At 41.4% G+C, this 12504-nt stretch overlaps 1 protein-coding gene across 1 annotated transcript in view; it reads left to right on the top strand.

The window, feature by feature from the left end:
* Nucleotides 1-12288, top strand: part of LOC142656614 (ectonucleotide pyrophosphatase/phosphodiesterase family member 7-like) — an 82109-nt gene extending 69821 nt beyond the window's left edge. Inside the window, exons 5-6 of the mRNA XM_075831540.1 lie at nt 10205-10310; nt 12213-12288. Coding sequence (XP_075687655.1) covers nt 10205-10310; nt 12213-12288 — 182 coding nt within the window. The remainder of the gene's footprint in view (nt 1-10204; nt 10311-12212) is intronic.
* The last annotated feature ends 216 nt before the right edge of the window (nt 12289-12504 follow it).

Raw genomic sequence — 12504 nt, 5'->3', positions numbered from 1 at the left:
ACATGTCTTTTGTTTATGGCAGAGCGGGGAGATACCTCCCCGCTCTGCCATAGTTTTCATTGTAGTCCCGGCGGTAGTTACGCCACTGGGCTGTGGCCTGCAGACCGGGTAGTCCCCTGACCTCGTCTCACCTCGCAACGCTCCCGTAATCACGGGTGAACACACGCAGCCACCCATGATTACGGGAGCCCCATAGACTTCAAGGCCTCATGCACACGACCGTAAAAACACCCGTTATTGTGGGTCGTTATTACGACCCGCAATAACGGGCTCATAGGCTTCTGTTAGCCACGGGTACCTTCCCGTTTGCTCACGGGAAGGTACCCGTGCCGTTAAAAAAGATAGAACATGCCCTATTTCATGCCGTAATAACGGCACGGGCATCCCATAGAAGTCTATGGGGCTCCCGTAATCATGGGTGGCTGCGTGTGTTCACCCGTGATTACGGGAGCGTTGCGAGGTGAGGCGAGGTCAGGGGACTACCCGGTCTGCAGGCCACAGCCCAGTGGCGTAACTACCGCCGGGACTACAATGAAAACTATGGCAGAGCGGGGAGGTATCTCCCCGCTCTGCCATAAACAAAAGACATGTATCCCCTATCCTGTAAAAAATAAAAATAAAAGACGTTCATACTTACCGACAACTTCCTGCTTCCTCCAGTCCGGTCTCCCGCCCGTTGCCTTGGTGACGCGTCCCTCTCGACATCCGGGCCGACGTCCTGGATGACGTTTCAGGCCATGTGACCGCTGCAGCCAATCACAGGTCAATCACAGGCTGCAGCGGTCACATGGACTGCCGCGTCATCCAGGGATGTCGGGCTGGATGTGAAGAGAGGGACGCGTCACCAAGACAACGGCCGGGTAAGTATGAATTTCTTTAACTTTTATTACAGAAAAGGCTGTCCCTTCTCTCTATCCTGCACTGATAGAGAGAAGGGGCTGCCGATTAGTGCAGTGCTATTTTGCTGCCAAAAACGTGCTCGTAAATACGGGTGGAATACGTGTGACACCGGACCCATATTTACGAGCACGGGTTCGTAAATACTGGTGCAAAACGGGTGGAATACGTGTGACACCGGACCCGTATTTACGCCAGTATTTACGGGTGTGAAAAAATACGGTCGTGTGCATGAGGCCTGATCGACATCACAGTAGGCCAATCGGTGACCTACCACCGAAGACCAATGAGAGGAGCATTACTCCTCTGTCAAATGTTACACAGAGGGGAGAGACATAGTTCCCACCCCCTCTGACGGACGCCAGAGGCAGCCAATCAAGAGGGACCAACGGCAGAGCCGCAACATGTGTCCGCCCCCCGTGCATTCCCCCATGTCAGACTTCATCACAGATCGTATTTACAATACGTTATATATTGTTTATGTCTAGCAGCACCATATAGGATAGGCGGCCAGGTTTTTACTGCACAAATGTGCTAGATTCATTGAGACCCTTCGATGGGTCAAATACGTAAAGGGGAGAGACACAGCCACCCATCCCCTCTGACAAACATAGGAGGCATCACGGTGGGGCTAGGACTAGTGTCCGCCCCCCGTGTGCAATTGCATTTACCGAATACCAATGAGAGGAGCACTGCGCCTCCGTCCAATGATACACAGAGGGGAGAGACATAATTCCCACCCCCTCTGAGACGGACGCCAGAGGCAGCCAATTAAGAGGGACTAACGTTAGAACCGTAACATATGTACGACCCCCGTGCATTCCCCTATGTCAAATTTAATCATAGATCGTATTTACAACACGTTATATATTGTTTATATCTATCAGCACTATATAAATTAGGCGGCCAGATATTTACTGCACAAGTGTGCAAAGTTTATTGAAATTTTTTGATAAGTCAAATACGTAGAGGGGAGGGACACAACCACCCATCCCCTCTGACAAACATAGAAGGCATCACGGTGGGGCTAGGACTAGTGTCCGCCCCCCGTGTGCAATTGCATTTACCGAAGACCAATGAGAGGAGCACTACGCCTCCGTCCAATGATACACAGAGGGGAGAGACATAATTCCCACCCCCTCTGAGACGGACGCCAGAGGCAGCCAATTAAGAGGGACTAACGTTCGAACCGTAACATATGTACGACCCCCATGCATTCCCCCATGTCAGATTTAATCATAGATCATATTTACAACACGTTATATATTGTTTATATCTATCAGCACTATATAAATTAGGCGGCCAGATATTTACTGCACAAGTGTGCAAAGTTTATTGACATTTTTCGATAAGTCAAATACGTAGAGGGGAGGGACACAACCACCCATCCCCTCTGACAAACATGGGAGGCATCACGGTGGGGCTAGGACTAGTGTCCGTCCCCCGTGTTCAATTGCACTGTATCTACTCATAGGTGCATGAGTCCGTTCTTGGGGACGTGACAGCAGATGGACACCATTGTCAAAGGAAGGTGGCAAAAAGTCAATACTGTACATGAACACAAATATATATATCTGCATGGCGCGCTATTTCAATGTATAATAAAAGACTTAGGGTAGTCAGAACTACTCTGTCATGCTGTCTCAAGAGAATAAAGGATTTATAATGGTCATTCAAACGGGAACGTGTGCAATAGTTCACTAACCGCTCCAATAGATTTAATATGTAAGTATAATATAATGGCTGGCCCAACGAGGCAGCCTGCATGCGTATTTACACATGCATATTATCCGATTTTTTTGTGGTAAGTAGTAATTTTTAGAATCATGGAAAGTATATTCATTAAAAAAAAGCTGCAAAGTTGAAGCCCTCATTGAGTCCAGCAGGACTCAAAGTTTTATGGCGATAGATCCATCTGGCCTCTTCCTGCAATAATTTACGATCAAGGTTGCCTGAACGTGGGCCCATCCTGACCAAAGATATACCCCAAAATTTCAATACCCGAGTATCACCACCATGGAGAGAACGTTTTTTCTACGTACAGTTTCGGACATGGACATTGTGCCGCATATACCAAACCGCTACTCTGGCAGTTCATAAATTGTTTTATCTGATAAGTCTTACCATCAGAAAAATTACAAAAACTTTTGGTGACAGGATGTGAGCCCGTAATTGTTGTTCTGAGCCAGCATTTGGAGGTAGGTGACGGTTTTGAATAATGGCTATGGACTAAATATTCCCGTAAATTCTTCCCTCTTCTATACGTTACACTGGGAATGGGAGAGATCCGATCACGTAGATCAGGATCTGCCCTTAAAATAGGCCAGTGTTTTTCTAAGATCTTTCTGACTTGGGAGGAACATGCATCGTAAGTACCGATGCATCTGATGACAGAGGTGGGTTCTATAGAATTGACATTTCTGACAGATGTAGATTCACAAAGAAGATCCTGCCTTTTTGTCGCCCTGCCAGCATAGGCCCTATGTAGATGTTTTTTCGGATAACCTCTAGCTACAAATTTTTTAAATAAACCATCATATTCAGTCTCAAAGAATGCTTCATCTGAGCAGTTCCTTCTTGCTCTTAGATACTGACCCACTGGGATACCCCTTTTCAACGCCGGGGGATGATGACTCTCCCAATGGAGAAGACTGTTGATAGCTGTGGGTTTGCGACTAACCTTAGTCTGGACACTACCATCAGGATCCAGGGAAATCCGAAGGTCCAAATATACAATTTCTGCACGATGAATTTCATGTGTGAATTTCATGCCAATAGCGTTAGAGTTCAGTACAGACATGAAGTCCAAGAAGGTGGTGGAGTCTCCCTCCCAAAGAATCAATATGTCGTCTATATAACGACCCCAGAATAATATGTGACACGTGTAGCAAAGTAAATCATCTGAAAAAACTATTGTATCTTCCCACCACCCCAAAAATAAATTGGCATAAGTAGGTGCACATGCTGTTCCCATTGCCGTGCCTTTTATCTGATGATAAAATTTCTTGTCAAAGATAAAGTAATTGTGGGTCAAAAGAAACCGTAGAAGTGACAGAACGAAATTATTGTGCATATGAAATTGTGTACCCCTAGTGCTCAAAAAATGAGTGACTACAGTGATACCCATCTCATGTTGTATACTTGTATATAAGGACTCTACGTCTATACTGGCAATCAAAGTAGATGAATTGACCTGGATGTCCTGGATCCTGGTGATAGTGTCTTTAGTATCTTTGAGATATGACGGTAATGAGGTAACAAATGATGAGAGCACCTCATCTACATATAAGCTGATGCCTTGAGTGAGGCTATCATTTCCTGATACAATAGGCCTGCCAGGGACAGGGCGAGAGGTCTTATGTATCTTGGGGAGCGCATACAAAGTAGGGATTGTGGGACTAGAGATGAACATGGATTTAAACTCGTCTTTAGTAATGATGTTATGTAACTTTGCTTCAACAAGGATGGCATTGAGTTCAGTTAGATAATTATCTGTAGGATTTTTTTCCAAAATTACATAGGTGGTCCTATCGTCCAACAGCCTATGCACCATATGGACGTAGTCCTTCTCATCCATTACAACAATGTTACCACCCTTGTCAGAAGGTTTGATAACAAGTTGTTCATTTTGACATAAGTCCTCAAGTGCCATTCTTTCTGTCTTATCCAAATTACTGGGGTTATTCTCTCTATTCGGTCTCAGTCTCTTTAAATCTGCACTCACCATCTTTACGAAAATATCTATGTGAGCGTACTGGGGAAAAAGGGGGGGTAAGTCTAGATTTAGGTTTCAGAGATGAAAAGGGGCCCTCTGCAGTGGTACTGCCATCCTCGTTTTCAAGCAATAATGTCTCAAGGTCGTGTAAGGTCCTATTTTCCATCCTGCTGATACTATTATCTCCAATGACATTGTTCTTAAAATATTTGCCCAAGGCCAATTTACGGGCCCAATTAAATTCGTCAAAGGTAGGGACTGGATTGTAAGACAGGCCCCTACGCAAAAGAGTCTCATGGCGTAAACTCAATGGGATAGATGAAATATTGCAAATTTGCATATCATCCCCCCCATTGGTAAGTGGTCTAATTATTGGTGTCATTGTTTCAGACCCCAGTGTAGGTTCGGTGGTCCTAAAAAAGGGAACCTATTTAACGGGGGAGCACTTGCAGTGCCTGTATTGATTAGCTGTCTGGTATTCGGACGAGGGGTCGATGGTATACTTGAAGTTGTGGGTACAAAGGGAGATACAGACAAGGCACTGGACCCAGCACCAGACTGGGTTACCAAAGTGGTTTGACATGTTGGGACTGACTTCGCTTGGGTTGGAGTTCTCTTAGAGGAACTAAATTTGGTGTTCCTAATTTTTTGTTTGGTTCCAATTTTTGAGCTAGTGTACTCGTCTGTGCCCGAGATGTCAGATTCTGAAAAATCGGTAGTGCGTGCTGTTTGTCTAGATACAGGGTATGAGCGAGTTTTGTAGGTATAGGCTTGACCAATGTCAAAATCCCTTTTATCCCTAATATACTTGCGATGTTTCCTTTCTTTAATCTCACCCTGTAGTTTTATGATATTGTTTTGTAATTTGCTTTCACAATTTGCAAATTCTGGCAATGCACTAAATGTTCGTATATCAGTAATCTCCTTCTCTAGCTGTACACTAACTTTGTCAAAGTCTCTTTTTTCAAACTCCAGAATGTAACTAAGCATACGCAGGGAGTTGGATGTCAGAAGTTCCTCCCACCCTTTTACAAATTCAGCATCTCCACGGAAGGAGTTGGGAGTCAAATTAATACGCAGGCCCCTATACACGATTTATTGTTCGATAGACGTCTGTAAACTCGCTATCTCCCAACATGACCGTACATATCTTTGATAAGTCTTCTGCAGGTCTCTAAAAGCTGTCAAGATGTCAAACTGATGTAGGGGAATACTTTCTGTAGAGAAAACGTATGCCACCTCTGCGGATAAACTGTCTGGGTTGGGCTTTTGGGACAGCTAGCAATCCAGATCGATATGAGGATCCAAGAGCGCACTTGTGAAGTTCGCCAGGAGAAGAGATCTTATCAATTGGCACCAAAGTTTCAAAAACCTCTTCTGCCTTCTCCTGTTGTATCATTGGTGGAGCCCGTGCTAATAGACAGACTCAGATTGTCCAACCAATAGCAGCAATGCAGATGTTCTACTGGATTGTGTCTGTACTGTGGTCACAAGGGACATTTTGTGTGCCAATGCCCTCTGATGCCGGTAAATCTCCAGCATCTTGGGTTGATTGGAGAGACAACTTTAGGCGAATCTTCTTCGGCTACTAAATTCTCCTCCAATGGGGACCCTGATGTCTTCACCGCTATCTGCCACTGTCTGTTGATTCCCCTCCGCTGTCTGACGCTGTCTGTTGTTTCTCCTCTGCCCCAATCGCTCTCTGGACTGCCTCCGCAATATGCTCATTACGCAGAGGTCTTCTGCAAAAAAGGAGGCAGATGTCCTTTCTCGTTGGAAACCCAGGCCATGTCGTAGTATGTCAAGGAGAACCTAGAGAGGGGGTTCATTAGGCAGTCTACTTCACCACCCGGAGTTGGATTCTTCTTTGTGGAAAAGAAGGATGGATCTCTTCGACCATGCATTGACTACCGTGGGGTGAATCAAATCACAGTAAAAAACAAGTGCCCCTTGCCGCTTATCTCCAAGCTCTTTGACATGATTCGTGCAGCCAAGATTTTCACTAAGCTGAATCTACACGGGGCCTATAACCTGATCTGTATCCGCCAGGGTGATGAATGGGAAACTGTGTTTAACACTCGGGACAGTCACTACCCACGAGTTCCTCTTCTAGTGCCAGCCATGACTCAAGTGCCGGCAGCTATTTCTTCATTTGGGACTTTCCTTCACATCTGGCAGCCAACCAGGTCCACGATCCTTCAGGTGGTTGATCGCATGAAGAGGTTTGCCGATAGTAAAAGAAGGGTTCCTTCTCAGTTTTCCATCAAGATTTGGCTATTTTCTAAAAACATTAGTCTCAAGATGCCTTATCACAAATTTGCTCCCAAGTTCCTCGGCCCTTTTGAGGTCTTGCAAGGAATAAACCCTGTGTCCTATAAGCTTCGGCTGCCTCCTACTCTAGAGACTGTTATTGACTATTGTTTAGCCAGCAGCTACTCTGCTACGGCGGGGCGTCCTAGTGGGTCCACATACCCCATAGCCGTGACACCTAGCTATCGTGGGAGAACTACAGGAAAAAAGACACAGGGCACTCCTCTAAGGTGATAACGTAGGTTCAAAAACAGAAAGCACAAACATAGGTGAATGAGAGGGTATTTGGTAATACACTCACCTTCTATGGTTGTGCATGGTTGTTGGCACAACACAAACTTCTAGCATGTGGAGTCCATAGGCTTCATGTATTGGCAGTCTGTTGACACCGGTAGCCGGGTTCAGCGTGGTTCGATGAAAGAAACAGTTCCAAATATACTCTAAAAAAGGATTCACTCCTTACTGAAGGCGCACCTGCACAGGTGAGGATTTTCAGCTACGTTCCCAATTGCAGAATGACCTCTCGGTGGATGACGTTATAAACGACTTTATTTCTTAAAAACTTCAGACGCTAATGTTACTGACTGAATAAACCGGGGTTCCGCAGCTGAACACTTCAAACCCCATAGACATATATCCTTGAGATCTCTTTGAGAAATACCTAGATAAACACAAAATCACATTAGTTTAGTGCTTGACCATACAATATCATAAAAAGGAAAAATATCACTCATTATTGTATATAGGACGTTTCAATGTAAAGCGCCCTTTTATTGGTTTCGTATTGTTTTAATATTGTTTTATACTTTATATATATTTCATTTTACTGGATAAGATCGATTTTAACATAGACTAATTCCTGATTGTGGAACTAACCACTCCCATTCTGAACTATCGCCTGTACTTTTGACCCAGAAGTGCTTGTTCCCATGTGAGTACTTAAAGAATGCTTTCTGAAGTCTTTTCTTAAGCCTGATGAAGACCTAAGTACTAGGTCGAAACGTGTAGCTTTTAGATCTACCTATTGAGATTCATGCTGTTTCAAGTACACATGTCTTTTTAAGAAATACTGTAAAATTGTTTATAACGTCATCCACGAGAGGTCATTCCGAAATTGGGAACATAGCTGATAATCCTCACCTGTGGAGGAGCGCATTCAGTAAGGAGTGAATTTTCGAGTACCTTTTGAACCTAGCTATCTAAAAGACTCCAGCCAACTGATTAGTGAACTTAAACCCCTAGCTTGGGAACCAGAATTTCTCATCCTAACCTCAGACTTGACATCCTTACAAACATCAAATATGATATAGGAGTAAACTGTGTTGATTACTAGTTCCAAAGAGAATTCCTGGTAGTAAGTTTCATTTTAAAGAACAATTACTTTAGCTTTGGTCAACAAATATACCTTCAGATGTCCATGACAGTGATGGCCATGAAAGTGGTACCATCTTACGCTAATCTGTTCATGGGCAACTTTGAAGAGCCCCAAATCCTGTCCTGAGATAATCACCTCTACTCTGGTCCACAAAAAACTTTCTTTTACACCCATCATTCACTCCCTTTTATATGTGCATAGTATCTTCTCTTCTGTTCAACCCTCCATTATTGCGTTAAAATATGCGCTAAAAGATGCAACATATAATAACCAACTAACACTGCATATCACTCCCCACAAACTGATGACGTGCCATTTAGTTTTTTTATCCCCTCAGTTATATTTTATCAATCAGGAGCACAAATGAAATCTGATAAGAACATAAAAATATAACATTGCTTAAATGAGAATATGCCAATGAATATAATGCAGATGTATCTAGAGTACAACTTTTCACTTTATTCTATAGAACTACTACGCTATATATACCAACATTATAAATTACACAAGACAGCACACAGAAGTGAAAGCAAGCTGACCAGTAGATTTGTCTCCTGACCTCCTTAAGATGAAAATACCAAAACAACCTCAAAATAATCTATCTCGGCGTCCGTAGTCTGAAACAGTTCTATCTCAACCACAAAACCGATATCACTCTAGGCTTCCGTAGTCATAAGATGAATCCTGTCACGACGGGTGTGTGGACCCACTGGGTCGTACCACCGTAGCGGGATAGCAGCTGGCCAAGAGGATACCAAGTAAATGTCTATAGTTCGAATAAGGGTACCTGTGGTAATTCAGACAGTAGCAATGGTTAGGCTCGGATGGGACTTTGGCAGCAGGCAGACATCAGGCGCGGTGTAACACAGCAGGTGTAGTATATGGTACAACACGACTCCAACGCTCTATAGCACAGGAACAAGGTAGCACGGGATACAGGATACAGGTAGCAGGTATGGGAACACTGGGAACTGGAAAACACTCAGGGACCATTTGCCAAGACTAACACGGGTAAACACAACAACGCTCAGGCAACGGAGGAAGGGGCAGGGTCCTTCTTATAGTCCAGGGTGATCATGGGCTAATTTGACATACTATTCAGGTGTGCGCTGTCCCATTAAGGCCCGGCAAGAGCCATGTCATCGGCCGTCTGGGGTTGAGTAATCCCGACGGTCCGCGGCCATGGTTGTCACAAATCCACAATTAATAAATTACAAAATATAACCTATGCATTAACTATTATATCCGACTAATACAGTTACACATACTAATGGGAATATATGCTTGTTTGTTCTAATATTACTTCTAACCGTACACATTTTATGCAATATACTGTATTTCATACCAGTATTTATATTGAAATGTACTTTTCTTAACTAGAACTTGCTACAAACTATAGAAAATCTTTAAAAATCGATGACTTTTTAAATATTTTTTTGCATTGATGATAATGTTCTTCAGAACCACCCTTTGAACTCTTACCTTAACACAAATTAGGCAGTTCTTATTTCTCTGTGTATATATAAACAAATACATTGTGTGTAATGTACATGATATACTTACCTCAGGAATGGGTTAGTCTAACCCCGAAAAACCTTTTTAATACTGCACCTAATAAACATATTATAAATATAAGTGACCAAACTGTCTCAAATCTGCGCCAAGGAGAAAGAACTCACTTTTGTATTTACCAAAAATATGTATTCTCGGCCTTTACCAGAAGCACTCGAGTACAGTAATTTGGCCTATCTATACTTCTGTAAATTTAAGATAAGTCCCTTCCTTTCACTTGTACTTTTTTTTTTTCCTTACTTTTATTGTATTGTATTTTTTGTCATTGCATGCCTGGAAATCCTTTTATTTTCATGTTGTTTATATAGCTTGTTTATTTTATTTTTATTTTATAGCTGATGCAATATCTGTGGGAGTGATTGTGCTATCTTCAGTATGTGGAGTGTTGCTGCTAATTTTCCTATTTTACGTGCCATACACAGCTGTGAGGAGGAAGAATGGGTAAATACTGAAAAGTAACATTAATATTATAAATAAATTCACTTAAAGGCCCTGTTCACATCTGTGTCAGAGGCTCCGTTAAGGTCCCCCATTTCAAATGCCAGAATTTTTATCGGACAAAATAGCGCAGAATGCAGTGGTATTTTGTCAGGCAAAATGACGGAATCCTTGATGGAAATCCGGTGGAGCCCATTAAAGTCAATGGGTTCCGTCAGGCAGTGTTATTTTCCGTCATGCAATAGTTTCGGCACTTCCGTTATTCTCGTTGTTATTTTTTTTTTCAAACAAAAAAAAGGGTACAGATTATAGAAAGGTGGGACCCATTCCCACTTTTCCCATTTGATATGAAAGCATCATGTACTATTGCGTTAAGTTAGTTGTTTGATGTGGTTACTAGCAACACCCACAAATAACATATACACCAAAAAAGCAACTTCGTAAAATGTCGATTTTTATATGCAAACGGACCAACAAAGAGAATGTAGTTCTCTTATTTTCTTATATATCTAGTGTTAATAAAACACAGGAGAAGACGTGGTATTGTTAGCAGTTAGACCTATACTGATTGGCCATTGATGAAATATACTTGCAATATGCCATCAATGTCTTTATTGTTCCATAAAGCACGATTTTTAACACAAGATATATTCGAAAGATTAGAAAGGTAGAAATTGAGAATATCTACATTTTAATACATTGTTTCCTACCTACTGCCGCATGATGCAATTGCCTCTTCACTCTTTGGTGTTCTTTCATGCATTGTGATAACTTTAAAAGTTGTTGCATGACATAAGAAAAACATTACTGATTTCTTCCAGAAACAGCGCCATGCTTGTACTTGGGCTGTGTCTGGTATTGCAGTCCCACTCAAGTGAATATTACTGGCAGGGAAACAAAAAGTCTCTTGTGCCCCCTCCCTTTTCTTCAATGTAATACTTTAAAAGAATAAAAAAATAAACTCATAATCCACAATTCAACTCTCTGCTCAGTTATTTGTGCAGCTGAAACATTATTCAACCGTAAGTCTGGTATTGTTACTTTAAAACTATTAGTAAAGTAAATTTCCATTGCATTCTGCATTTTCTAGGGCTAAAACCTTTCCATGAGCAATGTAGATTACAAATCAAGTTTTATTCTGACATATGAAGTACAATACTTCACACAAAGTATTAAAATATTTACTGCAGTAATTTCTATATTTGTTTTTTTTCTTATCAATCTATCTAATATCCAAAAAATAGGCAGCACTCCACATAGTTTTCAAGTGATTTTTTTATTTATTTATTCACTCATATAAATGTGACATATTTAGCCCCCATAATGGACCTTTCTCATAATGGAGGCTGAAACGTTGCATTTATATGGGTGAATAAAAACCTATTTCAAGTGCTGCCTATTTTTTTTATATTTGATTGTGGGACCTGAGGTCGAGGTCTTGATGCTTGCACCCAAATTCCTTTGATGTTTTTGGTGCTGCTCTTCTTTTTATTTATTTTTTATCTATCTATGTTATGTTTCTGATTATCTATCTATCTATCTATCTATCTATCTATCTATCTATCTATCTATCTATCTATCTATCTATCTATCTATCTATCTATCTATCTATCTATCTATCTTTTTTTTGTTTTTATCTATCTACCCAGCAAAAGGTCAAAACAAATACTTTTCATTTATTAAATGTGATTTTTTTTTTTTTTACAGCATTTTTTCGCAATAAATAAACTTCATTTAGCACAGTGTTCTTGTATAGCTACACTTTGGTGACTGACATTTATTTGTTTCATTGATTGCTACTTTCCCTGTTCCCTTTACTTCACTAGTTGAGAAAAAAATATTCAGAAATGCTTGAGTGACAACAGCTAAATTCTTTTTTTTAAATTATAATATTTCTTGCTGCAGAGCGAAGAAAGAAAGAAAAGATAAAAGACGTGAAGAGGACATTAAAGAAGACAAACAACCACAGACATCATTTTAGATTATTATTAATTGTTCATTCCTCTACTGTATGTGAAGCAAGATAGCAAAAAAAAAAAACAATAAATAACTTGCATGAGATATAAACTTTCAAACATATATTTTCCCACACATGGTATATTTCACGCATGTATATAATATGCCACTATTTCCACCCTCTTGCCAAGTGCTTTTCTCTAACATGTCTACAACATGTTTAACTTTGCGCATCCTTGCC

The sequence above is a fragment of the Rhinoderma darwinii genome, chromosome 6 (assembly GCF_050947455.1).
Source record: "Rhinoderma darwinii isolate aRhiDar2 chromosome 6, aRhiDar2.hap1, whole genome shotgun sequence".
NCBI lineage: Eukaryota > Metazoa > Chordata > Amphibia > Anura > Rhinodermatidae > Rhinoderma > Rhinoderma darwinii.
The sequence above is the reverse complement of the archived record's forward strand: the minus strand, read 5'-3'. Positions and strand labels throughout refer to the sequence as shown.